Genomic DNA, 26,291 nt, shown 5'->3' with positions numbered 1-26,291 from the left:
GGGGGGATTAATTTTCCCGATCAAAAACAGGGGTGCTTTAACGCGGTAATCTTCCCTCTATTTCTTTTCTATTTCTATGGGTAGATCCACCCATAGAATATAGGAAATGTATATAAAGGTCTAGATAAAATATTTCAAAGGGAGTGAATACGGAGGTGACAGCTAGCAGAAACGCGTAATTTCTGCAGGCTATCCTTATAAGGCGCTATCTATCGGCAAGAAAGCTCGTGCTATCGTCGCAAGAGCCATTGTCTCCGGCCTACAAACTATACTAAAAGTCACCAACAGATGGTGTCTAAAGACTACGGCCTGCGGAAAGGTCAAGCACTTAGTACTAAAATGCTAAGAGAGCTCGCGGAGTCGCGCTCTTGGTCACGTGCCTTCCTCTGTCTTCTAGGTGTCAATTCCGTATTTTATGTTAGGCTTAGACGCCCCGAAATTTATCTAGACCTTTATATACATTTCTTATATCTATGAGATCCACCATGGATCCACAGGCCTATGGTGTTGTTAGGGGTTGAAACCATAGAAATCGGATAACAAACTAGAACGATTTTTGAAATTTTGTCGCGTGGTCCGATTAGAACTTTTAAAGAACCCTGCCTTTGGCCTATGCTTTTCGTTTGGCTGGCAACAAAAGTTACGCCATCGGCGCCGCACTGGTGAACTAACACTCTATTTCGCCTAAGATTAAATGGCCGACTTTAGCTCGCCGCTAACGCGGTTTTTTTGACGTCTTTAAAGCGACTTAATATGTTTAATTAAAGTTCAAGAATGGCTCAAAATTCCGTTATTAAATCGTGTAAGAGTAAATACACAAAAGAAAACATCTTTTCACAGGTTACTGTTAGAAATAGTTGTTTTACGCGCAATGGTTATTAGGGAAACCAGTGCACAGTAATGGTTTATCTAATCTACGTTAGTATTGCATGTACGGCTATAAATTCAATAACGAACATTAGGGCCCGGCTATTTCCTACAAAAAATGTTCTATGAACATTTTACATACGAGCAATCGTTGTGTCGTATTCGCGGTTTTAACGTTGTACCCGAAACGGCTCCGAAACCCGTCTTACAATTTTGCGCCTTCGTTGACTTAAAACGCGTCCGCCGCTCTTCATGTAACCGCGTTTAAAATTTACCCCCGAGCTAACTCTTGTTATATCTGCACATAGAAATCTCATAGGTAACTAGAATGCTGCCGCCTACGGCCGAGCTTGACGCCAGTTCGCCTTGAACCTTCAGCCAATGAGAGGCCGTAGAGTGGTTCCGCCAAGGAGGATAATAATCCTCCTTGGTTCCGTTACTATAGCGGGAGATAGGTGACGTCATTCTCTCGGGTGACATTAAATTCTTGGCAGAACCGCTCTTTGAGCTCTGATTGGCTGAGATCTGGATTCGTCTGCCACGGCATTCTAGTTAGCTATGAGATTTCTATGGTAACGACAAAATGTTTTTATTTTATTTGGAACCGTGTCAATAAAATTAAAATGGCTTTGTCTTCAAACTCATTTTACTTCTAAAAGGACATTAATGAACTTTTGCCACTTGTTATTAAAGTTTCTCACCTCACGGATCTTGGCGTTATGGCCCCTGGTCAAACGTGAAGAAGTCCTTAGGGTCCAACGTGGATTTCCCTGCCCAGATGTTCCGAATTTGAGTGATGTCTTTAATGCGTGGTGGGTCACAGGAGAGTCGACATTAAGTTTTCTATTTCTTTCGTCAGGAGAAAGTTTCACCAGGCCCCTGGTGAGTTTCGTGAAGCGGTTGTGTGCCTTTACTAAACGATCTTGGTCCCCCATAAAGAGGGGGCTCCACACTTCCGACGCGAAGTTGATATGAGGGAGAACCAGTGACGTGGATAATGAAAGTAAGAGTTTCTTCTGGTGAGTTCAGTCAGTGAGTTAATTTTCTTAACGACCTTGGAGGTGTGGTTGCCGAAATTGAGGGATGAGTCTAGCCACACACCCAGGTCTCTCATCCGAACTGTTGTCCTCCTTAGCGGTAGTGAGTCAAGTTGAGAGAATCGTCGCGGTGGGTGGTTCCCAGGACGGCAAACCCTTGAAAGATAAATGACAACGGGAGGTATTGAAGAGCCAGCTCAGGGAGTGGGCCTGTGCCAAACGCCAAGCCCTGAGGAGGAACGGTTAACGTCCAACCGGGAAGCAATGTTCCAAAGTCTCGAGAGGATACAATCCTTCCCTCAAAAAGGAGGTGTAGTAAGCAGGAGTGTCCGCCTCGCTGAACGGAGCGAGGTTGAGGAGGTAAAACAAATCGTGTCTGAAGTGCTTCCGCCTCCATGAGACTAATGGCCGTTTGGGGCGGGACCCCAAGGATGACTCTGAGAGCCGCATTTTGAACCTTGTCGAGATTAGCAAGCAAAGTGGAGGTGGCCGACGCATAGAAGAACTGGTAAAATCCATCCTGGAGTGGATGAGATGGGTGTAAAACAGTCTAACGACTGCTCTGTCCACCCCCAGCCAGTCGCAGAAACCACCCTCAAAGGATTGAAACGCTTCAGAGAAGTCGAGATCAGCCCGTCGATGTGGGCCACCCATGAGAGACTGTCATCTATCGTGACCCCTATATATCTGTATGACGTCACCCTCGACAGAACATTGCGTCTTAGCTGAAGTTGAAGAGAGTCCAGAATGTGTTTGACCTTAGATAGAAACATGTAGTTAAATTTTAGCGGCTGGAGGTTTAGGCCCCATCTTACGCTATAGGACGAACCGTTGTCCAGGAAGACCTGCATGGTCGTATATAGACGCTCAAGGTCCCCATCGCATATCCAGGCAGCGATATCATCTGCGTGTTCACCGTGGTCGACCACCCTGGGATATAGCAAGGGAATCCCATCGAGCATGATGCTGAATATGGATTCGACTTACCGAGTTGCCCTGAGGGACGCTTCGCTTAACCGTAAAAGGTGCCGAAAACTCACACTTGGGAGGTACGATCTGTCAGGAAGCTTTCTACCCAGCTGGGAAGGTTTCCCTCGAGGCCGCAACGTTGGAGCTTATAGAGGAGCGCTTGGTGATGAACATTCCCGAAGGATAAGACATTTCAATTTGGACCCCACATTTATCTACGGATCTAGCTACTCTACAAAAGTAACAGAATCGCATAACTAAACTTGTTACTAAATTGCAAAATTTACCTGCCCCTTCTCGTTTAAAACCCTTGGTACTAAGCCTGTTGACTTGCGTCATAAAATCAATAACCTTTGTTTGTTACACAAATTCTTTTACAATAATTTATCTTATCGTTAATGAGTTTTTCACCCCTCAAGTCAACTCCCGTACTCACGGCCATTCTTTAAAATTGTGTAAAATGCGCGCCGCCTCTACTACCCGACTAAATTATTTTTCTCATTATGTCATTACTGATTGGAATGCTTTGCCATCTAAAATATTGTTACCCCAATCTAATTCATAGATTATCAAATTATAATAAATTTCGCTATTATCTGCCAGTACCTGTACTTTTCATGATCTCATAATTTTTTTTGTACATTGCTTTCCTAATGTTTGTTTTTTTTAATTATTTGTCTGGATCTCGATATTATTTTTTAATCATTTATATTTGGTTTTGTATGTCTACGCATAAGTCAGCCTTTGCGGCTTTGTAGATAACCTCACCAAATAAATAAATAAACTCCCTTTTGGTTCATTTCTTTTCACTTCACCTTATTCCTTAGCGGATACTTTTAGCTTGTTCTGGGATGTCGGAGTAGGTTAAGAAGAGTAACTTATGACATCATTTTACGCCAATTCTGTGGCGGCGAATAGTTTGAGTTGGTGTAGAAAATGGTTTCCCAAAATTACTGTCTGTGGCCATTTTAGTAGACAAATGCTGGATATGCCGACGATTTTATCAGATTACTTTCTTTACACCTTCTTTTCGAGAATAACAAGTTCGCCAAGAAGGCGATATTGGTAATAAACCTTAAATTTGAGTGAAATATTACTTCTGGCCAAACACGGCTTCGATAAATAAGTGCCGCACTTATTTATTACTTCTGGCAAAACACGGCTTCGATAAATAAGTGCCACACTTATTTATTACTTCTGGACATACACGACTTCGATAAGTAAGTGCCACACTTATTTATTACTTCTGGACATACACGGCTTCGATAAATAAGTGCCACACTTATTTATTACTTCTGGACATACACGACTTTGATAAGTAAGTGCCACACCTATTTATTACTTCTGGACATACACGGCTTCGATAAGTAAGTGCCACACTTATTTATTACTTCTGGACATACACGGCTTCGATAAGAAAGTTCGACATCATGCCTTTAAACCCGCTATCGCAGTGTTGTGTACACATTTCATTGGACGAGCCTTCACATTTTACGAATAGGGGAAGACAATTTCCGAATTTTCTCCTTCCGACGGCAGCAGGCGCTCCTAGGAGGATGTGAGGATGTATACATCCTCCTAGGGCGCTCTAGGTCTTTCTTCTCTCTCGTTCCGTGCCGTCAAATTCAAGTTAACCGATACTGCTCTGCGTGATTTGAACCTCTAAGTGCGAGTTTGTCACCACTACTAGATAACTGTTTCTATTTTTCTTTTTCTCCGCACCTTTTCATTTAAACCGCGTTCACACTAGACACTTTGGAACCATTTTAAAACGGTTTCGAAAGATCAAATTGTAAAATTTTGCTATCGAATGTATTTATCGTATGGCTATTAATACATTTGACACCGAAAATGTTCAATTTTATCTTTCGAAACAGTTTTAAAACGGTTCCAAAGTGTCTAGTGTGAACACGGCTTTAGAGAGGTTACTTTGTCGGACTCTCTACAATTTCAAACAAAAAATTGACCTTCCTCGAGCCTTTACGAGCACTACCAGCTAACCTTATTATTAGCATTTTATCCGCAGAACTTTTTTATAGATTAACCGATACTGCTTTTCGGGATTTGGAGCATTAAGCGCGCCTTTGCGACCATTACGACGTGACTGATTTACAGTTTTCTCCGCCACTTCTCGTTTAGAGAGGTTACCCGTAGACCTCTCTACAATGTCGAACGGTTCTCTCCCGTCTTTACGGGCACTACTAGCTAACCATCTACTTGTACCACTATTGAGTTAACGCAAAATTTCTTGCCCCCCCCCCCCCTCCTATAATAAAAAGTCTGAGGAATAGTTCCCGGGTATAGTAATTAGCGAAGTTGAGTCAGCACCCGAAAACGTGTAGGGGTAACTTATAGGAGTAAAGACAGCCTCCTACAAAATACCCCTACACGTTTTCTGGTGCTGGCTTAACCTCTCTACTATCCCCACCAGAACAAGTGAATAGTTTAATATAGTGTAAAAGGTAAACTCCTTTAGTCTCAAAAGAAAAGTATTCACCTCCTAGAATAAAATTTATGCTAATGAAAAAATAATAAGGCAGTTTTTCACTTTCGCTTTTTAATTTAAATGCGTAACCATGACACTTTTGGTTTTAAAGAAAAAAATTTATACAATGTTTCTGATGGAATTTTCAGTGTTTGTAATAACTTAACATTGTCTATTCTGTGTGGATTTGGTAGACGGCGGTCTATATAATAACCTAAAAAAAAAAACTGGAATGATTTTGATGATGGTGGATATAGTTAAATTTCAATCTACAATCACGAAAGGATCCATTTAAAACAGATCCCTTTTTGCTCTAGTAGAGAACAATTTATGACAAGGAGTGTTTAGTGGTGGAAGAGAGGGTTTAACGAGGCTGCGCACTGTACCAAGGCAAACCTATAAATGGCTAAATAAAAAGGTTTTCACCATAACTTAGATTTCACCTTTACAGAGAGCCACTTCAAAGGGTGTTAAAATTTTAGGTTCAACTTGTTGGAAGACCAATGTCTAACATAAAAACAAACAAAAAAAACAATCTACGCACAAAATTAATTAAGGATTTTGCAATAAGATACTGAATACTACATAAGGGATGTCCAATCTAACATTACATCATTATCTGACTTTTTCCTTGTTTTTAATTCACACACAATGAGAAACGGAATAAGGGAACAGGCAATTAATTAAAATTCAAGTTCATATTATTGGTATTCGAAATAGAGAAAAAAATAAAAACAACTATTATAAAAAAAGATCTAAAATTCTAATTTGCGTATCGTTTCGTCCACAGCCTAGCAATTCGATCATGTTCCTCTCGATGTTGTAGGTACTGAGTCGCAATACTGCCCACCAAAGGATCAGCTTTAAAAAAAACATTTAACAGTAAGAAATAAGCTTGTTTAGGGAGGAACTACTTTGAAATAGAAAAGACCTGGATTGCAGTCGGTGAGCAGAGAACAAATTGAAAGTAGGACCTTCGATATGGTAAGGGCGGGACTCCAATTATCTTTAAGTATGTCTAAGCAGATCACGCCTTGACTATTGATGTTACAATGGTAGATTCGGGTTCGAAAGGTAACCTGTCAAAAATACAGCAAATGCAATTTAGAAATGGCTTTAATCAAAATTTCTAAAAGAATTACCTTTGGGGGTTTAAAAGGATACTCGGGGGAAAAATGAATATCTAAGAAGAAAACTCCGCCTTCATAAACAGATCCCGGCGGACCCAAAATTGTGGAAACCCATTCATAAAGATTGTCTCCTTTAGGCCCGGCACTGCAATTTGGTGGTGGATCAAGTGTTATTTCAGCCAATTCTTTTTGTATTCTGAAAAGTATTAAACATTAATATTGCAGAAGCGGTTAGTAAATTTTCAAATGTGTTAATAATAACCTCTTTGCGCTTGTGCTAAGAGCTTTGGACATTTTAGGGTTAAGTTTTGTTTCTTTATTGTGCTCCTTCTCCTGACTGTTCGGAGTACTTGGTGGATTTGCCGAGCTCGTACCACCAGTGGATGATGGAGTGGTAGCAGTACTTCGTTCACCTCCTGATGAAGAACCACTGGCTCTAGCGGTGTTGTTTGCACGACTAGTGCTGGCCCCAGAAGGCCCTGCTTGACCTCTATCACCGGACATAGGCTTTTTACCCCTGCGTACAAAATTTATTTAAATCATAAGTGTTTCAACCCAATTAAGTTCTGCACAGAGCTAGTTATAGTTAAGCAAGAAAGAGTCCAAGTGGTGACCTGACAGAAAACGTGCCTGACTCGGTCCGTCGAATATGATCGGTCACCAACCATAGAGACTCATTCCAATGATTCCACCATAACCATAAACAATAAAAGTTGGTAAGCCTTGGTACTAAAGTTAGGTACGCGATATTTCGCCCCTTAACGTACAGTATCGTTTAAATATTCCAATAAAACTTTGTACCTGATAGTCGTTAAAAGAATCTATGAAGGTAACAGACAGTCGGTTCCTATTTAATCGTATTATTCGAAAAAATATATATTTTTTGGTAAACAATTGTCGGCGACTTGCTAAACAATTTACCTTTAATTGGAGTTACGTCACAAAAATCGAGTCAAGCGACTGGTCAATGCTACTTTTAAGGCGTGGTCTTACGTTTTTATTGACCTTTAAAATGTCAATCGGTCGTGTGTCACGGATCACGGCACGGCCTTGCTTCCATATAAATTAATTACTTTTTAATTTGATTAAAAATACTATGGGTTAAAAATGGGTTCTATACTTTTTGTCCCCGTTATTTTTGTGATATCCACATTTTGGTTGTATGGGTTAACGCATTGGGGTATAAAAGCTATGATTTCAGATGCAAAGTAAGGAAAAATTGCAAACCCTTTAAATTTTTTTGTTCTTTTTTTTAAACTCTTTTGTATTTCAGAGAAGAATTATACTTCCCAAGCAATTTAGAAGAATTACAAAATGTTACGGCAATCTTAAAAAACATTTATCGACAAAATGTATTATGCGTGATGATCATTTTCGTATCCGCATATTTATATAAGCAAACATTTGCAATTCCAGGCTCAGCTTTATTAGTAAGTTTTGTAAGACCTAAACATCAAATCATTACTAACTATAAAGATCTAGCTGTAGTATTGGAAATTGTATTATAAGCTTGAATGTGGTAAAACTGACTACATTCTTAATATCATAGAACTTGCTAGCTGGAGCAATTTTTGGTATATTGGAAGGATTTCCTATTGTTTGCTTTTTAACAGCTATTGGAGCATCTTTATGTTATATTTTGACAAAAACCTTCGCACAGCAACACATAATTAAGTTTTTCCCTCAGAAATTTCAATACCTCAAAAATATGGTATGAAAGAAAAGTTGTGCTATGTCGTTTATTAATCATCTCTGATAATTTTTAATAAATTTTTAGGTGGTGGAAAATGAACATCGTCTACCATATTTTCTGTTATTCCTAAGGATATTTCCCATGTCCCCAAACTGGTTTTTAAATATGACATCACCAATTATAGGAATTCCATTGCCATTGTTCTTTGTAACTGTTTTGATTGGTATGAAAAACTAACATTTTTGGGCATTTCAATTTGACTAAGTAATTTTTTCACAGGTTTGATGCCTTACAATTTAATAACTGTTCAAACTGGCGTTATATTATCGCAACTAAAATCAATGGATGACGTTTTTACGCTTGGAACGTTTCTAAAACTGGCAACAGTTGCTGCATTAGCTTTATTGCCAGGAATGTTTGTTAAGAGAAAAAAGAAAGCCAAATTTGATAAATAAGTTACTATATATCCGCGTTAAATCATGGTTATCTGTATAAATTGTTAAGTGTTATAGAGATTTATCAATTAAATTTATATTTTGTAATTTAAAAATACTAATTTAATTGATTCACCAATATCGAATACAACAATACTCCACACTGCGTTTACTTTGCAATTCTGTCACCTTAGAGAGATTTCATCTGAGCCATCAGTTCCTCCAATGTCTGGTCCGTATCACCAACAGTGTCATCATTCTAAAAGCCAAAAAATTAGCATTGGTCAATTTGACCAATGTTTGTAATTAAAAAACCTGAGATGCTTTAAGAGGCGCTGGAGTGGTATAGGCCAACTTGACTCCTTGTACCAGTCCTGGTCTTTCGGACAACTCTTCCAACTCAACCGCAGGGGTTTCATCCACCAAGCTAATTCCTATTTGAGAAGAAATGATCAAATTATGGTTCAATTACTTCAAACTTCCACAAATGAGAATCAAGTAACCAGACATACCCCAATCATTGTCTTCGTGAAAAACAGCTTCCTCTTCTTTAATACGATTTTTCTCTACTTTTGGTTTGGTTGCTTCCGCAACTTGATATTCCTTTTGACGCTGACAGCAATAACTGTCATCACATTGTGGATTAGGTCTCATTGACATTGTAGGGAAAAAGTCTTCTAAAGCATTGTATCCTAAGTAATGAGATACTTTTCCAAAACCCAAAAGAAATCTGCGTAAAAGATAAATTTAGTAGAAATAAATTTCAACTGTATCAGTCTAATTGCCTAGAATTCGGTTAAATTTAAATCGAGCCTACAGAAAATAAGTGAGCAAACATCTTGATCACCTTGTGCTTCCCCCTGATGAAAAACCACTTTTCCCCCCTTCTCATCATTGTTTACTGTACAGTTTGATCTTAGTTTGTTATTCTAATAAACGTTTATTACAATAACGAACTAAGATTTTCGTAGCTCAGTTTGAAATTAGCAAAATTAGTCTTGTGCTTTGTGGCTTGTGCCATTGGTGGCGGATTTGATTGTTTTCTTTTTGAATGGATTACAAAGAAAATGGACCATGAACTTCTGGTCGAAGTGCGGGGTTGGGAATGAGCCAACCACCCACCCCCTAATAAGGGTTAAAATTTCAAGGTTCTCGAACAAATCTTCCATTAGTTATCGCAAATCCAAAATCTACTCTTATTATAATTACAATAATAATTAGGGTTGTGAGAGTCCTGTTTTTAAGGTTTCAGGTCGAGTCCCGAGTCTTGGAAAATTGGGCTTAGGAGTTTTTGAGTCCAATTTTGCAATAATTATTAGAGTCGTCAAGTCCATAAGAAATGGATTTTAACTTTTTCGAGGACAATTCGAATCCTAAATTTTTATCCTAACCATTTAAAATCAGAATTTTTTTTTTACTAATTATTCATTATGTACTTAACTATGTATTTAATTTATGAGTAATTTGAAATTTCCAATTGGCATCAAAATATCACAAAAATTCTCGAAAACTTAATTATATTATTACTTTTATCAGGGATTTATCGCTTTTGTGATAAATATTGACTTCTAAATAAAACTAATTTGCGGAATATTTGGAAACAAAGCAAAAAAAGGATCACCGGGAAATAATAGACTCGCCGGGTATTTTAAATTATAAACTGTAGACCACTTCGAATAATTTAGAGTACTCGGACAGCCCTAATTATAATAATATTCATATTATAATAATAGTAGGAATGATAATAAATTTTGGATTAGCAATTACTATAAATATAAACACACAAAAAGGGTTTCAAGTTTAGTAGTAAACCTCGCTTCAATTGATCAAAAATGATGAAAATATTAAATTACTTTAAAGTATTCTGGACTAAAAATCCGGCTACAATTCCCATAGTTGTGGGTAAACTAGCAGCGCAGACGCCTTCTCGTTTTAGAGTTTTCTCATCAATATTGGAGGCAACCACTAAGGGAGGGGCACACTAAAATACAAAATTGTTATTAAATAATTTATAACCCCACTCTAACTAAGGTAACATTGAGACAAACCCCGAAACAAGCTGTTTCACCAGGAATTATTAGTTGTATATGTCCTGAGACAGCATTTTCACTAACCCCAGATTCAAACCAAGTTTGATTTAATTCGTTACAAGCCTGTAAAATAGATTTTTTTAAGTATGATTATTAACCTTGATAAATGGAATTTTGAGATATAATTAATATCACTAAGGTACCTACTGTGTTAATAGCCATACGAGCTTCAAAATTATCCACACAACTCAAAACTAAATCAACAGATCCTCCTTTTAAACTTCCACTCCTGAAATATCAAATTTCTTTGGTGAATTTTAAAATTACACATAATTGTTTCAAACAAAACTAACTTAATCCTATCCATGAAATGTTGGAAATTATCCACAGTTGTTATATTATAGTTGTGAGTTTCGAATTCCACATCGGGGTTTATAGAGCTTAAAGAATATTATGATCATTTAAAATTTTCACCACACCACAGTGACACCAGCAAATATAAATCTTACGCTAATGTTTTGGAGGCAGCCTCTACTTTGCTGAGTCCAGATTGGTGAGGTTGAAAGAAAAGCCGGTTCATATTGGCTAATTCAACTTTATCGTAATCAAAGAGGAGAAGCTGAAATAAAGATTTATATCAATAAAGTTATTTTAGAATTTGCTCCTTTTAGAAATATCCTCAACTGACTTTTCCAATTCCACACCTTGTTAACATTTCTGCAGTAACACTACCAACACCACCAACTCCAACCACAATGACAGTATATTCACGAATTTTCTAAAATAGATCTTGTTAAGATGAATTATGTCATCCAAAATAGGCTACACATACCTCGTAATTATCAACTATACCCATACGTTTTAAAGCCATTAATCGGCTGAAATAAAAGAGGTTTATTTGTCAAAAATGAAAACCTGTGAAATTGGTTCTAGGAACATCGAACCTGTATGGATTGGAATCTACAACTTCGCTACTCATTTGGGATATCTTATTTCTCACAGGCTGGTCATTTCTCACAGAGACTAACTCTTGTTCTAAGGCTCTAACTTGTTCTTGTAAAGAATTTATCAAATTTGCTGGATCTGACATTTTTGGAATCTTGACTTTATGTGACAATATTGTAGGCAAGGCCTAAATAATAGCAATGTTATATTAAAACAAGTAATACATTTTCTACCAAATTTAAAAAAAAATATTTACTTTGTTGAGTTAATCAAAAAAATTTACTTTGATTATAATATTTTAGGATGAACGTGACAGCTGGAAATAATCCTCGTGCTTGACGTGTCATTCAAAACTAGCAGTAGCAGGAAGGCCTCGTACCTTTAATTAATTAAAAAGCGGGAAATTTAAAACATGACCTCTTAGACCAATATTTTCTATTATACCATTATAAAAACCATTTAAAAACAATCAAATGGCCAGTTTCGAATACGGTGTTTGTTTTTGTCGAGATATAATTTGTTTCGAAATTTTGGTGTTTTAAATATTAAGTGAAAATTTCCTATTTCTTTGGTTTCCTCATTACACGATAGAAATCGGAATTTATATTCTTTAGACGCGACGGCGCCATCTACTCTTGTGGTTCTAGAGTATGGGAAATTTCCTGAAACGTCATTATCGTCTGTTGGTTAAAAAGTAATAAAACTAAAAACAATGGGAATTTTCCTGTTTTGCCCTAAAAGAAATATTAAGTTTGAAGAATATTAGGATAGCAAAATTAAATTATTTGAAGATTCATTTTGGTAAGCGATTTGGTTTCATTTTTATGTCATTAAGATCCATTAAATTAAGGCTTATCTCCATTAGCCTAATCAATTCTGAAGCCCCTAGTTTTTAATCGTCTTTTGTTTGTAAATAAAAGCCAAGCAAAGGCCTACTTAAGCTTTAAGAATACAATTAATAATTACAAAGGGCACATCATTAATTTGTTTGTTTACTATTTTAGAATTTTCATTTTCATTGACTGTCGAAGCATGTTGGCTGCGGGATCAGTTTGGGAACCGTACCTTCCAGACTCCCTGGTTGATATCTGCGTAAAATTCTGCCTTAAAAACCATTCTCATCTCTGTTACTATAACTCTGAAACCTCCGAATATCACTTGTGCCATGGAATTACGTTACCGACAGAAATATGCGAGCGGATGCTACATCTATATTCAGAAGATTTGGATGAAGTCATTGATGACAAGTTCCTCAACCTTTTTCAGGACACAACAACATCCCGTTTGGTTAGGGTAAATTTGCACGATAGTGCTGTGACAGATAATGGACTGGTCGTAGTAACGAAACATCCCATAGTAGAATTGGACATATCTAACTGTTCCAAACTAACTCAGAATTCATTGGATAAAATCAATAGTCTGAAATCAGACTTGCTCTCCTTAACTGTTGGTAGTGCTGTTCAGATTTTTCCTGAGACACTGCAGAATAGTCCCAATAACGAAGTATCTCAACCCAGCACTTCAAGCAATTATCTAGAAAGAGGATACATATTACGAGCTCCCAATCTTAGGAAATTAGTGATTAAAGGACTGAGTGCTACCGTAGAGAGGGAGTATTTCCCGCTATTGCTACGACCCCTAACTCATTTAACACATCTAGACTTGTCAACGTGTTACAATTTAGGTGATTTAAATTACCTGTTACCCATTAAACAATTAGTTTACTTATGCTTGTTTGACGTGCCACGGCTTCAAGATGCCATAGATAATATTACAGAACTCCAACATTTAAGGTATATTGATTAGTAGTGTAGTAAATTACATAATAGCCATAAGTATAAAAAATCCTATTTCCTTAAGGGAAATTTTCTACTGATAGTTTGCTACAGCAATGACCATATAAATAATGTGGCTAAAGACTGACAACTCGTTCAGTTGTTACTAGTCTCTAATATTGAAGAAATTGTAATGTAAAATTCCTTAATTTCCTTGGTCACTCTGCTACTAAGTCAATTAACGCCATTAAACCTAATTTAGTTATTGTTATCAAATTATTATAACTAATAACTTTAAAATTATTTGAAATTAACCTTGGTTCAGTATGAGAAAGTATCACTTTAACTGTTATCATATTTATGGGTATTATGTTACTTATGGTAGTAGTGTAATAGGAGGTAAAAATCAGTTTATTGTAATTTTTTTCAGACATTTAGATATATCTCAATCAAATGAAAAATATGGACACTACAAACATCCGAACACTGTACTGAGACAAATCATAATCAAGCTACCTAATTTGGTGTCATTAGATATCTCTGGAACAAATTTAGCTGGAACGGGAATCCAAGAAAGGAGTAGTCCTAATGATTCTTCTAGTCCTGTAAAAGATATCTTATCTCCCGTTCAAGAATCAAGGCTTACGGATATCCCCGGTTTGAAAAGTAGAGTTGAGAGGCCATTGGAATTTCTGGGTCTGTTAAACACTGCTCACGAAGCTTGTTACCGACATCACATTCCCGCTATTAGAGTAAATTTTATTGTTCTAACTTTTAAAAGAATGACTCTAAAATAAGGTTGAATGTGTAGATTGCTGGTGATGCCAATGAACCACAAATTATGACAGCTGCCCAAGTTTACAGCGACCGTCCTCCTTTACTTCAAAAAGTTTTAAACGATCTGTTCCACCTATTCCGTTACGAATCATGCCTCAATCCTAGATTGGCTTTGGATGTGGTTTTAGTAGCCATGAGAAAACATTTGGGAGAGAAGCATGTACAAATTGCTGGGAGGTAAATTGAAACTTACTCATTCTACTATTTAACTAGAAAAAAATTGACTTTGTCTGCAAGAGAGTTAGCAATTTAAATATTTTGGACATGATAAATGTGGTATTTTTGGTTAAATTCTGTGACATCGTGGGCTGCATTCAGTAACGCTCAGCGGACTCATCGTTGAGATGGCATTGAGTCCCGATTCGCACTGTACTCTTTTAAGTGTTTCCGGTTTTGACGTCACATTGTCCATCCATTGAGCAACAAAGTCATTGGCTGTAATAACAGGTTTTTTCGTTCCTCAACGCAAGGACGTATATAAGGGGGGGTTTAGGGGGTTCAAACACCCCCCTTAGGAGTTGATTCCATTCTTACGAAAGGAGCGCAGCATTAAGAAATAAACAGTAAGACGTAAAAATAAATTGAAATATCCGCAACGCAGCACAGTAAAATATATTAATATGTTAATAGTATCATTAATATTATCATTTTCTCGCAAATGTATTAAAAAACTTTGTTTGATACAAGTGCGGAAATGTCATTGTCACTCGTCCCGAGTCTAGCCAGTACTTTAAATATGCATTATTGCTAACGAAAAATTTCGCGCTCGCGATTTCATCTGGTTGTGTTATAAATCGTTCCCCCCCTTAGACTTTCTATATCTACGTGCTTGCCTCAACGGTTACATGACGTCGCAGCACGGAGGAAGGCTAGTTGCAGACGCCGTGACGGACAATATTTTACAAAATTAACAACAAATAAAAATAATTTTTGAGATATTTCATTGAGCGTTACTGAACGCAGCCCAAGAATAGGAAAACTCACTTGTATTGCTCAGGCAATAGTTAAATTGAAGATTGAACTAAATCCCATTATACATTTGATTTTTTTCAGCGCGTCGCTATTTTACATTGTAAAAAGTGATGAGAAAAATCACTTCACTATTAAAATGAAAAAAAATATAATCAAGACCTTATTAGACGCCATGTGTATGCATCGGTACGACACAACCATGCTTAGAAATGGATGCCTTACATTGATTCATTTTAAAATACCTCAGGATGTGGTACTTATCTTATTTAGTTAAAAAAAATTCTTAATTACTAATTAATTTAATAAATTTTACCATGAAATTTATTTTTTAGCTTTTTGACTATGTTAGACTGGTTGATATTTTACTCTACGTCGTCTCTCAAGAAGATCAGGATGATTTTGTTCAGAGAATTGGGATCTACCTAATTAACAGTTTGGCTTGCCAAGTTGATGGCATTCAGAAGCAGTTAGTGGGGAAAAAAGGAGCTTTAACAGTTAGTTATTTCCTTCCAAATCGCGTAGTGGCAGTTGCTATAGTTAAAAACAGTCTTCAATTTGGTACAAATTAAAGTTAGTTTATCAATATCTGCCAGGTAATGTTGCAACTAATCACATCACGAATGAACCGTCACTTGTGCGATGAAGTTATGGAAACAGCATGGAGCACCATGTGGAATGTGACGGGCAAGTTATATTAACTTTTGGATTATGAGCGACTGCTTAACATTTGTTTCTTTAGATGAAACTCCTATAAATTGCAAGCTATTCTTAAACGAGAGGGGAATGGATTTGTTCCTAGGATGTTTACGGGTAAAACGCAAGTCTATATTTAGACTGTTCAGTTTACCTAAAGCCAAGTAACAGACAACGAGAATTTTTATCAGCTAAGTAGACAATTAGGTATTGTAGAATTACTCTACACCGTTAACTATTTGTCAAAGTCAAGAGTATTGGGGCTACCCTTTTTACTCTTCAAAATCTGAAGTTAAGAGTAAACTGATCAAATTTTCACAGGCAGCCAGTTTGGGAAAACGTTTTTACCCTAAATTAGGGATGCACCGATATATTGGCATCGGCCAATATTGGCTTAAGCGAAGCGGATATTGGCCAATACCGGTATTTGAAAAATATTTTCAGAAAAACATTTAAAAATAAAGTTCTTGATTATCTAACTAATGATAATATTTTACTTGATTGGCCGCGCCACGGATGCCAGACTAAATCATACCTTTTTTTAGACAGGGGGTTACGAGTATAAACAAATAATATTCGATTTATGATAGAAAATATGTAAAATGAAAAGAAACATATTTGGATATGCTCTTGCAAACTTTTTTTCATGAAAAATTTGAAAATGGTATGACAGTGTACTGAACTGTCTTTTACAATGTTTTTATCATGTACACTGTTATGATAAATAACTTTGTTAATGTCGTCCGATATTATCGGCCTTCGTGGCCGATATATCGGCTGTACCCATATCGGTGCATCTCTACCCTAAATTGAACTATCCGCCACCCCAGAATCTGAGTTAAATGACATCATAGGGTTACTCTCCTTACCCTACTCCAAAATCACGTAAGTGAAAAGTATCCACCTAATAATGTCTACATAGCAGACATAAATAAAGCGGTTTATTGAGGTTGTTTAGTTGGCTGCTACGTGTCTCTAGGTAAACTGAAAAAGCTAATTACAACGCAATTTTTTTTACTGAGAGCCAATCAAACTATCAAATACTGCCATTGACAGTACTTCACCAGAGGGAGCGATTTTCTTAGTTTTATGATGTCACTCCGTGAATGGCTTTCAGTAAAATATTTTATGAAGAAACATCTTCTGGAACTAAAACTAAAGAAAAATAGATGTTGAGCACGTTCAAAATATAATTAAAACCTTAAAAAGTTAAAATATAAGTTTAAAAGTTAGCTACATATTGATCAACTTGATAAGCTAAATTCACTGCTTATGGTCTGCTAGACTCACTTACCACAACACAAGGTGTAATTAGATGATCCACCCTGAATATGGAACTTCATATACTCCCTTTAATCATATGTCTTGAGCGTGTTTAATCATTAAAAAATAACTGAAATTTTCAAATAAAATCGTTACTATTTTTTTTTTAGCTGTTCCCCGATAAACCCGAACTATTAAGAAATATGATGGGATTATTGGGAAATGTTGCCGAAGTTAAAGAACTCAGGCCTTTCCTTATGAAAGACGAGTATCTAACTGTATTCTGGTAACTATACTATGTTTATCCGCATAAGCATAAGTAACAATATAACCATAGGTATGAAATTTGTAACCTTTTCAATGCATTTTTTACCACCTTTCTTGACAAAGTAGTAGAAGGATAGCAAATACAGAAATTAGTAGTCTTCGTGGCTTTCACCTTCAATATTGGTCGGTAAAATTTGATCAAATGCAGCTTATCTAAAATGCTCAGGAAATGTAGGTTAGATCTGAAATTAAAAATATACAACTTTTAGAGCCAAAGCTAGTGTTTTTATGATTCAGTATTATGTTCAATTCAATCTTTAATTTTGTAAAGTAAGTTTTAGATTTCATTTTAAAGTGTTTCAAATTTCACTGAGCTTTGCCCCCAATTTTTAAACAAGCAACCAGATACAAATAAGTAATGAGGGAAATATTTACACAAATAGCATACTTATAGTTATTAGGTATCTTATGGTATAAATGGCTACATATGGCAGCTATTATATTTTAAATTTATTTTGGAAGTGATCTCTTAGACAGCACTAGTGATGGGATAGAAGTAAGCTATAACGCGGCTGGTATCATATCTCACATAACCTCTGATGGGCCAGAGTTTTGGGAGCAATTCAATATAAAATCAGTCAAAAGGGATGTAGTCCTGAGACGTATGGTGACTGCAATGGAACGCTGGGATCTTCGTACGAAGAGAAACATAAATTATCGCTCTTTTGATCCAATTTTGAGGTTACTTCATGAAGAACATACACCTGAAGTGCAACATTGGGCTATCTGGGCATTAGCTAATTTAACCAATGTCTATGGTTTGTTTATCTATAATTTATTATTATTATTAAGCCATAATTAAATAAAAAAAATTCCCTTTTTCAGCTGACAAATATTGCGCCTTACTAAGGGATGAGGGTGGCTTAGAATTAATTGAACGGCTACTTTTAAAACCCAACATGTGCATTACAATAAAGAAATTAGCAATGATGACTATTGATCAGTGCAAAAAGTAAGAGAACTGTTTTTAATTATGGTATGGTGAAATTGGTCTAGATGTTTGAGGGATGATTAATTTTGGGTGTATTTTAGCTATCTAAGTAAAGATCATGAAGATAGAGTCGAAGATATTGATGTTCAATGAATAAATGGATTACATTTTGTTAAAACACTTTGCTTAAGAAACTTAAAACGTAAAATTCTTTATCACAGGGTTATAGAGAAACTGATTGAAAAAGTTAAGTTCTTTTTAGATAGCTTTGTTATTCGAAACGTATATCAAATATAAAAAAAGCCTAGCATTTGAACCGCAACTGTTTTAGGCTTCTATCCTCACTTATAAAATTAAACTTTTACATACTTCATTAACATCTTAGATGTTTTACTTGTACATCGTGTATAAAAAAATTAAACTAGGAAGAAATGGCGAGCGTAAAAGTTGTTTAAAAATCGCTATATTGTATATGTATTCAAAAATTTTACTAGATTTTTCCCTTTTTACTTTATCACCAATAAAACTTTTTATTTAGAACTTTTTTTGCATTAACAAACGTTCTAACAATATTTTAACAAACGATCAGTGACATGGTGTATTTACCATAGTATAAATTAAAATAAATTTGCTTTGAATGCTAGTGTAAAAAGCTTTTTGGACGGATTCAGAGTGTGGAATAAAGATTTATGATATTGGGAGGAACTTAACACCTTTTCAGTTACTAGTAGCCAATGTTAGAACCCGTTAAGTTTAATTTTAACTTAAAAGGCTAAGAATATTTGGGACTCAACAGCAAAGGCGTAAACAAGCCAATGTATAGTACCAGGCATTATATAGGGGAGCTCAGCCACCATGATGCATGAAAATGGCACCAACAGCGTTCCTTACGTCTCTACAATTTAACAGAAGTGTTAAGTTTCACATGTATGTAACCAGAATCATCATAAGTTGGTGCACTAGTTATGTTAAAAACAAGTCATCATACATTAGCAGACAATTTTTTTTACTTGGAATTGGTTAGTCTTTACGACTTCTTTGTGCTTACTAATACTAATTGATAGTTTTCAACTCTAGATTTTGTTTGGGAAGATTTACTTAAAACAACAAACTAGTAAAAATATTGTGCTCCTTAATAAGAATTAAAAAAAAAATTAGTGTGGCTGTCGACCAACATTGTAATTAGGCCTGTGCGGGTACTCTGGTCAGAGTCAGAGTCGAGTACTCAGACTCGCAACCCGTTCCCCTCGTACGATAAATTTAAATCCCCGGAATGGCGCTACACAAAGACTATATATACGCTTAGCTAAATAGACTGGAGTGTTCAATGGTTCAACTTGCATATGTTAGCCTACGCAGGGCAAAATTTTCCCCGTGCTTCAGCAGTGCTATTAGTGGCGCCTCTAACGGCTGGTCAAAGGCTTCTCCCGTGTTTCAAAAGTGTTAACAGGTTTTTTGTATGGCGAGGCGTCTAGTTTGTGAAGCGTATATAGTCTTTGGGCGCTACAGTACCTATTTTAGTGCACACCGTTTGTTTGATAGAGACCATGTTGTGGCTCACCTTTTAATTTATAATTTTATAAAAAATTAAACGGTAAAATAAATGGTCAAGAAGTTCCTTACTCATATCTGAAACTTGAAAAAAGTTTGTGTTTGAATTTTTTTACACAACTCAAATAGAAATTTAATAAACGAACTGGACTCGACTGGAAATTTTGGACTCGAATTAGACTCGACACCATATTTAAGGACTCAAGGACTCATGGCAAAAATCAATGTGTGGATTTCCCCATTTAATTGGTCATTCAGTTGTAAGGGCCGCTAGATGGCGTTAGATATAGTTGACTTATAATAAACTGAGTAATTAATCCTGAGCATTACACAGTGAAATCATAATATTGGTAAACAATACAACTCTCATATAGGTTTTTGCCAATTTCTAAAATATAGAACGCATTAACTTATAAATCAACATCGCCTACATCTCGTTGTTCTTCTTCAGGGCTGGGTTCTTCTTCTTTCTGATCCTCTTCATCAATTTTCTTGGGTGTTAAAGTTCCTTTACTGGCCCTCATTAAAACTAGCGTTAAGTGCTTTCTAAGCTTGGCTAGATCCTGAGGTTGGAGGAACGATAAGTTATGTCCTTTTCCTAGTGTGTGACCATTTTCTCCAGGATTTATTAGATGAATGAGGGCTGCATGAGTGTGTTCTTCCCATCCCTAGTTAAAAGATTACCTTAATGACTGTCTAATAAGGATTATAATAATATACATGTAGTTTCAATAGTCACACGCCAAGTTATTATCTGAGTATTGAAACTGGTTTATTATCCAAAAATTACTTGTTCTGATCCTGATATACTATTATAAAGTGAGAGATCACTCAAAGAAGCTTCTAAAATGTGCCTTTGAACATCAGTCAGTGTTCCTTCTTTCTGTTGCAAAATTGCCAACATTTTGATTAGAGATGCTGAACATGCTAATAAGCAAGCACTCCTTTCAATTTGTAGTAAACTATGCCAAGCTGCTTCTGATAGACTCAGTAACTAAAGATAATACAAGAAATACAAATCAACAAATTTGAAATATTAAACATTATTATTGCTAATACCTGATGATAAGAAGCATCAAGTAATACATCTAAATTATTTAACGGCAAGGCTGATTTGTCCTTCGTTTTAATTAACAAACGTTTTTGAATAATTCTAAATTGGGCAGCGGATTGTTCCAGCATTTGATCAAACTGCTGTTTTTGTTTTCTAGCTTGGTAATGGTCCTCAACTTCGGCCATAAATTCCGCTAATGGTAGCTGAGATCCGGCTCCTGAAGTGGGGATTCCAATTTTGAAATTCTTCTCTTTGTGGTAGTATTTTTGTAGGCGTTGAATTAGCAGACTTGTCGGTAGCCAAAGGGCGCCAAAACTAGAGCTTTGAATTCTATAACGCTCTGAAAAAAACCCCCAAGTGGTTCAAATGATTAATTTCTCAATAAAGTAGCATTCTAGTGTTTCTTACGAGAAGTTTTAGAAGCCAAAATTGAAACTATCAATGGATTTTGACGGTCCGAATTTTTATATTGGAAACCAATCGCATTGTCCTGAGCAAGTTCTTCCCAAGATAGCTCTAAATAAAAAACATTTATTGCATTTCATGCTTTAGTAAAAAATAATAAAGTATCTAACCAAAAAATAGTTTTTGCAAATCAACACAAGGCTTATTCGAGTCCAGGGTAAGTTTGTAAGCAGCAACTTTAACAGGGGCAACAGCCTGCAGAGCAATTACCAAAGGCAAGCTAGCTGCGCTTTCCACCAAATGAGGAACTGTGCTGCTATCAATCTGACTAGACGTATCAGAGTCATTGTAATAAACGACAGTGGCCCTGATTTTGAGCAAAGATGGTACAAGACCATCATGGCCTTCTGGTATAAGGACTGATGCACTAATTTGAGTGGGTGCGTCTCCAGGCATCAATTCGGAAAAACAATGAACAGATTGAAAAACAGCCAATGGAGGTGCCACAAACAGCGAAAGTCGCACATTACGGACCTTTTCTTGACGGACTAGAAGTTGTACGCTTATAAAAGCGGATGCTGTTTCACCCTAAATTTACACAAAAATATTAGTGAATGTACTATAATAAAAATGATTGTTGTCATATACAGGATTAAGCTGAGGTAAATGAACCGAAATTTGTACAGCAATGTTTTGACTCATCATTGGCATTGAAGCTAAAACAAAACCAAACCAATTGTTAATGAATTGGAGAGGTAAGTCAGGAGGCAAACGGCAATATTATACATTTATCATTCAATGTTCCACTTATTACGGCTTTCAACTGCTTAAGTTCTTTTTCAGCTTCCGAGTAGTTTATGTCAGAAAGGGAAGTGGGGGGAGGAGCCACAAGAAGGGATGGGTCCGTACCCAAATAGGAACAAGCCAGAGTTCCTTGAGAACCTAAGTAAACCAGGACACCCTCTAGAGAGCTACAATTTAATTAAAAAAACACAGAAATAAGATTCTAGTTATGTCCGATTCATTGAGACCCATTTCTAAAATAATAATAATAATAATAATAATAATAAGCTTTATTAGGATATTCCCATTCAGTTAAAACTGTTTTACAAAAATAAATAAATAATAAAATAATTGTTGTCAACAAATTCAAAAGTCAATTAGAGACAATACATTTTTGGCTGACTTAAGACCAACACATATTTGCTATAGGACTATCTGCTTTTCTTTTTGGGTTTGATACAAATTCTCGTCATACATTGCTAACAGTAATTATCTCAACTAACAAATACACATATGTAACATAATTAATTATACATATATTATATGGCTTATAATATACAGGGTGTTAACTAGAAAACGATACAGGGTCAATAACTCAAAATTGGTTTTAGCTAGGAATTTGAAATTTTCAGGACACATAGAAGGTGCAGGGAGTCACTTGACAATGGAAACACCTAATTTGACCAATAACCAATATAGAGAATTTAAACAAAAACAAGAAGGTTGTGATGAAAATCATGTACCAGAGAAGAGGTTGAAGGGCTATTAACTCGAAAAGTACACATGCTGGAGTATCGAAAATTTGTTAGACATACTCATAATACGAAGTCTTTAGAATTTTCAAACTCGGATGACATTCAACTCATGGTTCAAGGTCATTCAACGTTTATCTCGAGAACCAATTGATTTAGAGAAATGGTTCCAATTTAAAACGTGTGTAAATTGAAATTTTAAGTCTAAATGTCTTTTACCCGATGCAAAACCCCCATGATGAAAACCTTTAAAATTGGAACCATTTCTCTAAATCCATAGGCTTTCAAGATAAACTTTGATTGACCTTGAACCATGAGTTAAAGGTCATCTGAGTTTACAAATTCTAAAAACATCAGATGAGTATGTTTAGCAAATTTTGATACTCTACCATGAGTATTATTAGAGTTATTAGCCCTTCAACCTGGTCTCTGGTGTAATTTATTTTCATCACAACCTTCATGTTTTTGTCTAAATTCTTTCGACTTGTCATTGGTCAAATAAGGAAGTATCAAAGTTATTTACACCTAAAATGTGAAGGGGAACACTTTTCTAATTGAAACCAACTTTGTATCTCTAATGGTTATCGAGATAAATTTTAAATGATCTTCAAGACATGGTTCAAGGTCATGGAAATTTCAGTTTTCAAGTGAAAGTGACCCCCTGCACATTCTATGAATCCTGGAAGTTTCAGATTCCTAGCTTAAATACATTTGTAGTTAGCCTCGTACGGTTTTTAGTTAACACCCTGTATAGAAAATGAGAAAAATTTATCATGATAATTGAATTTACCTTAGATTGCATCTGCGTACTGCAACCGGTACAATAGGAAGCTGAGCAGCCCATTTCATAGTTTGTTCGTTATAAACCAACATTGTGCGATTGACAGTACACACTAGTAGCATTGGACTTAATTCTAAAGCTAAAATAATTAATATTAATTTAAAAATGTTAAGAAATCAAATCACATCTTAATAATACCGTGATAAGGTAAAAAACAGCATGGCTCATAATCTAATTTTTTCATCCAGTGCAACATGCCATTGTCTTTTAATGTAAATATATTCTTTTTTCCTATCACAATAAATACAAGATTAAAAGACATTACATTTACATATACTACAGAAAAATTACCTAGCACATAAATAATTGAGTACGAATTTGGATTCTCCGTCACTGCTATATCGATAGCAATTTCACCCAAACTGAAAGTCCAATCAGCAGTAACTCTTTTCCCCTTTTGAATAGAACCAGCAATTCTTTGACCTTCATTTTGAGTTTCATCAGGGTCTTTTGCGACTGCCAGAGTACGGTACCTACAGTGAAAATAAAGCAAATTGAAAGATGTTCTCAGAATCAAATAAAATTTTCATTTACTTAAAACTTTCTACGTGGAATGAAGATGATATTGTAACGAGAGAATCCGTTTTTTTAACGTAAATTATAGGTCCTGGGAGTAAAAAACCAGGTAGAAAACGACTAAATGCAAAGCTTTCTTGTTCAAAGAAACTTAAAACCCCATCCAATGATAAAACTGCCAAAAGATCTTTTCCTTTCGCTTCACCAAAAGGTCCGATGACTAAACAGTAAGAGCTTCTCTGGAGTTTATGCTCATAAGCAAGGGTCATTTGATATTGAGATCCATGTTCAACAGCGCCTTTACTGCCTTCATTCAATAAAAGATAAAATTAAATTTCATAAAAGCCAATTTATATGTTACGACTCAATGTACCAGTTATGCTATACACAGAAAGTTTTCTTGGGTGTAAAACTGCCAGCTGGGTTTGTTGCAGTGTTCTAAGATATTTGTTTATAAGATTTTGAAGGTCTCAGTATTTAAATTACAGCAAAGGTCAAAGACTACGTACGAAACAAAATTTCCACACGCTATCTGCAACACCGGGTTGTCAAGATTGTATTCCAGTAAAAGGTCATCAGGTCTAAATCCTTGAAGTGTTCCTGTATTTTGAACATCCCCTTCTTTACTGGTTTCGTTTAAAACTACTTTGGGCTCATAAATTTGAATCAAACCCTTTTCTTGGTTTGCTATAATAATTTTATCTGCAACATGTTTAAAATTACGGTTTTATAAATATTTTATTGGGTTAAATGGCATTTACCTGTTCCATCGGGAACATTATCAATGTTTGTAACACAGAGCAAACCATGGTCATAACCTCCTTCTTCCCCACACTGAACACTCCACCAGTCTCTGACTTTGAACAGGGACATTTCCCGCCTACTTTATGTTTATTACCTTCATGTTTGCCGTAATATTTTGTCATTTTTACCACTGAAATTAGTCAAGACTTGTTAAACAGTAGTACAGCTGTAGTTTTCAGAAACCAAGGCCTACCACCTAAACTATTAGAACGACATTTCGATAATCTAAAATCTATAATTTATATAGCTATAGTGAAACAACATTAAGTAAATAGAATATTAAATTAAATTAATATAAAATAATTACCAGTGAAACCCCATAGCTTAAAAAAAGTAAACAAACTGAACAGCGAACTGTCAAAGTCAATTTTTTTTTTATTCAAAGAAGAAAGGGCTGATTTGAGCATTGAGTTGGGAATATTAATCTAGAGGTCCAATCGAAACGTCGGATTTCAGTATTTCGCGAAACAAGTTTTTAAAAATAAGAATACTGTCGTCTGCTCCCATCGGCGTCCCAAATGACGAGAAAACGTTATCATTCTACCCGTGGCGCCGTCTATCTCTCAATGATTCGTTCAAATAAGACGCGTTTTCAAGCAAAAATATTTTTTTTCTTCAAAATAATGGATGGCGCCACGGGTCATATGATAACGTTTGCTCGTCATTTTAGAGCAGACGGCACATTCGTTTTTTTCAAAAACTTGTTTCGCGGGCAGATTTGATTGGATCTCTAGATTAATATTCCCAACTCAATGGATTTGAGCATTGAGTTGGGAATATTAATCTAGAGGTTCAATCAAAACCATAGAAATCTCATAGGTAACTAGAATGCTGCCGCCTACGGCCGAGCTTGACGCCAGTTCGCCTTGATCCTTCAGCCAATGAGAGGCCGTAGAGTGGTTCCGCCAAGGAGGATAATAATAAGTCCATTTAATGAAGGTCTGCAATATTTTATGTTAGCTTTGAATTCCACTCGAATTTCCCTAGATTTAGCCAATTTTTGGTCGGATTTCCCCTTTCCCTTTTTACCGTCTTTAGGGGTAAAAATTTCCCTAGATGTGGGAAATTTCCCTCAATCTGGCATCACTGATTTCGCGAAACAAGTTTTTAACAATCAAGAATACTGCCGTGTGGTCCCAAATGACGAGAAAACTTTATCATTCTACCCGTGGCGCCGTCTATATCTCAATGGTTCGT

At 35.9% G+C, this 26,291-nt stretch overlaps 5 protein-coding genes across 10 annotated transcripts; 2 read left to right on the top strand and 3 right to left on the bottom strand.

Moving 5' to 3' along the window:
* Positions 1 to 5,419: 5,419 nt before the first annotated feature.
* Positions 5,420 to 7,444, bottom strand: Ubc2 (ubiquitin conjugating enzyme 2). Of its 3 annotated transcripts, none has more exons than XM_090162037.1 (5): positions 7,290 to 7,444; positions 6,751 to 7,005; positions 6,501 to 6,684; positions 6,290 to 6,437; positions 5,420 to 6,219 (listed from the first exon to the last, which is right to left on the bottom strand). In XM_090162037.1, the coding sequence occupies exons 2-5, from the start codon at positions 6,990 to 6,992 to the stop codon at positions 6,122 to 6,124; spliced, it is 672 nt and encodes a 223-aa protein (XP_090018163.1). In that variant the 5' UTR covers positions 6,993 to 7,005; positions 7,290 to 7,444; the 3' UTR covers positions 5,420 to 6,121. The 3 variants fall into 3 exon arrangements, with proteins under 3 accessions (XP_090018163.1, XP_090018165.1, XP_090018164.1); XM_090162039.1 differs by lacking the exon at positions 7,290 to 7,444 and adding an exon at positions 7,103 to 7,221; XM_090162038.1 differs by lacking the exon at positions 7,290 to 7,444 and having other exon boundaries at positions 6,751 to 7,090.
* A 24-nt stretch (positions 7,445 to 7,468) lies between these two features.
* LOC149924931 (transmembrane protein 41A-B-like) lies at positions 7,469 to 8,715 on the top strand. The gene is made up of 5 exons (XM_090162036.1): positions 7,469 to 7,696; positions 7,762 to 7,918; positions 8,038 to 8,199; positions 8,266 to 8,404; positions 8,461 to 8,715. Exons 1-5 carry the CDS (start codon positions 7,596 to 7,598, stop codon positions 8,634 to 8,636), a joined length of 735 nt encoding a protein of 244 aa, XP_090018162.1. The 5' UTR covers positions 7,469 to 7,595; the 3' UTR covers positions 8,637 to 8,715.
* Positions 8,500 to 11,956, bottom strand: Uba5 (Ubiquitin-like activating enzyme 5). 2 transcript variants are annotated; one of them, XM_090162034.1, is made up of 12 exons: positions 11,874 to 11,956; positions 11,590 to 11,777; positions 11,478 to 11,523; positions 11,334 to 11,423; positions 11,155 to 11,264; positions 10,999 to 11,085; positions 10,853 to 10,934; positions 10,664 to 10,768; positions 10,469 to 10,596; positions 9,128 to 9,345; positions 8,931 to 9,049; positions 8,500 to 8,874 (listed from the first exon to the last, which is right to left on the bottom strand). In XM_090162034.1, the coding sequence occupies exons 2-12, from the start codon at positions 11,733 to 11,735 to the stop codon at positions 8,806 to 8,808; spliced, it is 1,200 nt and encodes a 399-aa protein (XP_090018160.1). In that variant the 5' UTR covers positions 11,736 to 11,777; positions 11,874 to 11,956; the 3' UTR covers positions 8,500 to 8,805. The 2 variants fall into 2 exon arrangements, with proteins under 2 accessions (XP_090018160.1, XP_090018161.1); XM_090162035.1 differs by having other exon boundaries at positions 11,847 to 11,935.
* Positions 11,957 to 12,163: 207 nt separating this feature from the next.
* On the top strand, positions 12,164 to 18,928 carry LOC149924929 (protein zer-1 homolog). 2 transcript variants are annotated; one of them, XM_090159694.1, is made up of 12 exons: positions 12,164 to 12,391; positions 12,595 to 13,383; positions 13,796 to 14,117; positions 14,177 to 14,379; positions 15,256 to 15,427; positions 15,507 to 15,668; positions 15,750 to 15,858; positions 15,914 to 15,984; positions 17,301 to 17,416; positions 17,920 to 18,215; positions 18,283 to 18,409; positions 18,490 to 18,928. In XM_090159694.1, the coding sequence occupies exons 2-12, from the start codon at positions 12,623 to 12,625 to the stop codon at positions 18,539 to 18,541; spliced, it is 2,391 nt and encodes a 796-aa protein (XP_090015820.1). In that variant the 5' UTR covers positions 12,164 to 12,391; positions 12,595 to 12,622; the 3' UTR covers positions 18,542 to 18,928. The 2 variants fall into 2 exon arrangements, with proteins under 2 accessions (XP_090015820.1, XP_090015821.1); XM_090159695.1 differs by having other exon boundaries at positions 12,165 to 12,391; positions 15,768 to 15,858.
* On the bottom strand, positions 18,895 to 25,479 carry BBS9 (Bardet-Biedl syndrome 9). Of its 2 annotated transcripts, none has more exons than XM_090159692.1 (15): positions 25,402 to 25,479; positions 25,052 to 25,224; positions 24,800 to 24,992; positions 24,664 to 24,728; positions 24,309 to 24,597; positions 24,066 to 24,247; positions 23,913 to 24,005; positions 23,724 to 23,853; positions 22,185 to 22,369; positions 22,047 to 22,114; positions 21,569 to 21,986; positions 21,402 to 21,509; positions 20,999 to 21,333; positions 20,730 to 20,933; positions 18,895 to 20,607 (listed from the first exon to the last, which is right to left on the bottom strand). In XM_090159692.1, the coding sequence occupies exons 2-15, from the start codon at positions 25,161 to 25,163 to the stop codon at positions 20,350 to 20,352; spliced, it is 2,640 nt and encodes an 879-aa protein (XP_090015818.1). In that variant the 5' UTR covers positions 25,164 to 25,224; positions 25,402 to 25,479; the 3' UTR covers positions 18,895 to 20,349. The 2 variants fall into 2 exon arrangements, with proteins under 2 accessions (XP_090015818.1, XP_090015819.1); XM_090159693.1 differs by having other exon boundaries at positions 23,724 to 23,847.
* Between the last annotated feature and the right edge of the window lie 812 nt (positions 25,480 to 26,291).

The sequence above is a fragment of the Leiobunum rupestre genome, chromosome 10 (genome assembly GCF_980474605.1).
Source record: "Leiobunum rupestre chromosome 10, qqLeiRupe1.1.hap1, whole genome shotgun sequence".
In the NCBI taxonomy this organism is placed as follows: domain Eukaryota; kingdom Metazoa; phylum Arthropoda; class Arachnida; order Opiliones; family Sclerosomatidae; genus Leiobunum; species Leiobunum rupestre.
The sequence above is the reverse complement of the archived record's forward strand: the minus strand, read 5'-3'. Positions and strand labels throughout refer to the sequence as shown.

Bases quoted from the DNA above. Each gene is read 5' to 3' on its own strand.
- LOC149924931 (XM_090162036.1), top strand. From the start codon at position 7,596: ATGGGTTCTATACTTTTTGTCCCCGTTATTTTTGTGATATCCACATTT. The intron at 7,697-7,761 runs GTAAGGAAAAAT...TTTGTATTTCAG, and splicing joins GCTATGATTTCAGATGCAAA to AGAAGAATTATACTTCCCAA. The intron at 7,919-8,037 runs GTAAGTTTTGTA...TTAATATCATAG, and splicing joins TTCCAGGCTCAGCTTTATTA to AACTTGCTAGCTGGAGCAAT.
- LOC149924929 (XM_090159694.1), top strand. From the start codon at position 12,623: ATGTTGGCTGCGGGATCAGTTTGGGAACCGTACCTTCCAGACTCCCTG. The intron at 15,859-15,913 runs GCAAGTTATATT...TTGTTTCTTTAG, and splicing joins CACCATGTGGAATGTGACGG to ATGAAACTCCTATAAATTGC. The intron at 17,417-17,919 runs GTAACTATACTA...TTATTTTGGAAG, and splicing joins GAGTATCTAACTGTATTCTG to TGATCTCTTAGACAGCACTA.
- BBS9 (XM_090159692.1), bottom strand. From the start codon at position 25,163: ATGTCCCTGTTCAAAGTCAGAGACTGGTGGAGTGTTCAGTGTGGGGAA. The intron at 23,854-23,912 runs GTATTATTAAGA...TAATTATTTTAG, and splicing joins CTGTTTTTTACCTTATCACG to CTTTAGAATTAAGTCCAATG. The intron at 21,987-22,046 runs GTATATGACAAC...GTGTAAATTTAG, and splicing joins ATTTACCTCAGCTTAATCCT to GGTGAAACAGCATCCGCTTT.
- Uba5 (XM_090162034.1), bottom strand. From the start codon at position 11,735: ATGTCAGATCCAGCAAATTTGATAAATTCTTTACAAGAACAAGTTAGA. The intron at 11,524-11,589 runs GTTCGATGTTCC...CTTTTATTTCAG, and splicing joins GTAGATTCCAATCCATACAG to CCGATTAATGGCTTTAAAAC. The intron at 11,086-11,154 runs GTAAGATTTATA...ATATTCTTTAAG, and splicing joins GCTGCCTCCAAAACATTAGC to CTCTATAAACCCCGATGTGG.
- Ubc2 (XM_090162037.1), bottom strand. From the start codon at position 6,992: ATGTCCGGTGATAGAGGTCAAGCAGGGCCTTCTGGGGCCAGCACTAGT. The intron at 6,685-6,750 runs GTTATTATTAAC...AATACTTTTCAG, and splicing joins CTTAGCACAAGCGCAAAGAG to AATACAAAAAGAATTGGCTG. The intron at 6,438-6,500 runs GTAATTCTTTTA...TATTTTTGACAG, and splicing joins ATCCTTTTAAACCCCCAAAG to GTTACCTTTCGAACCCGAAT.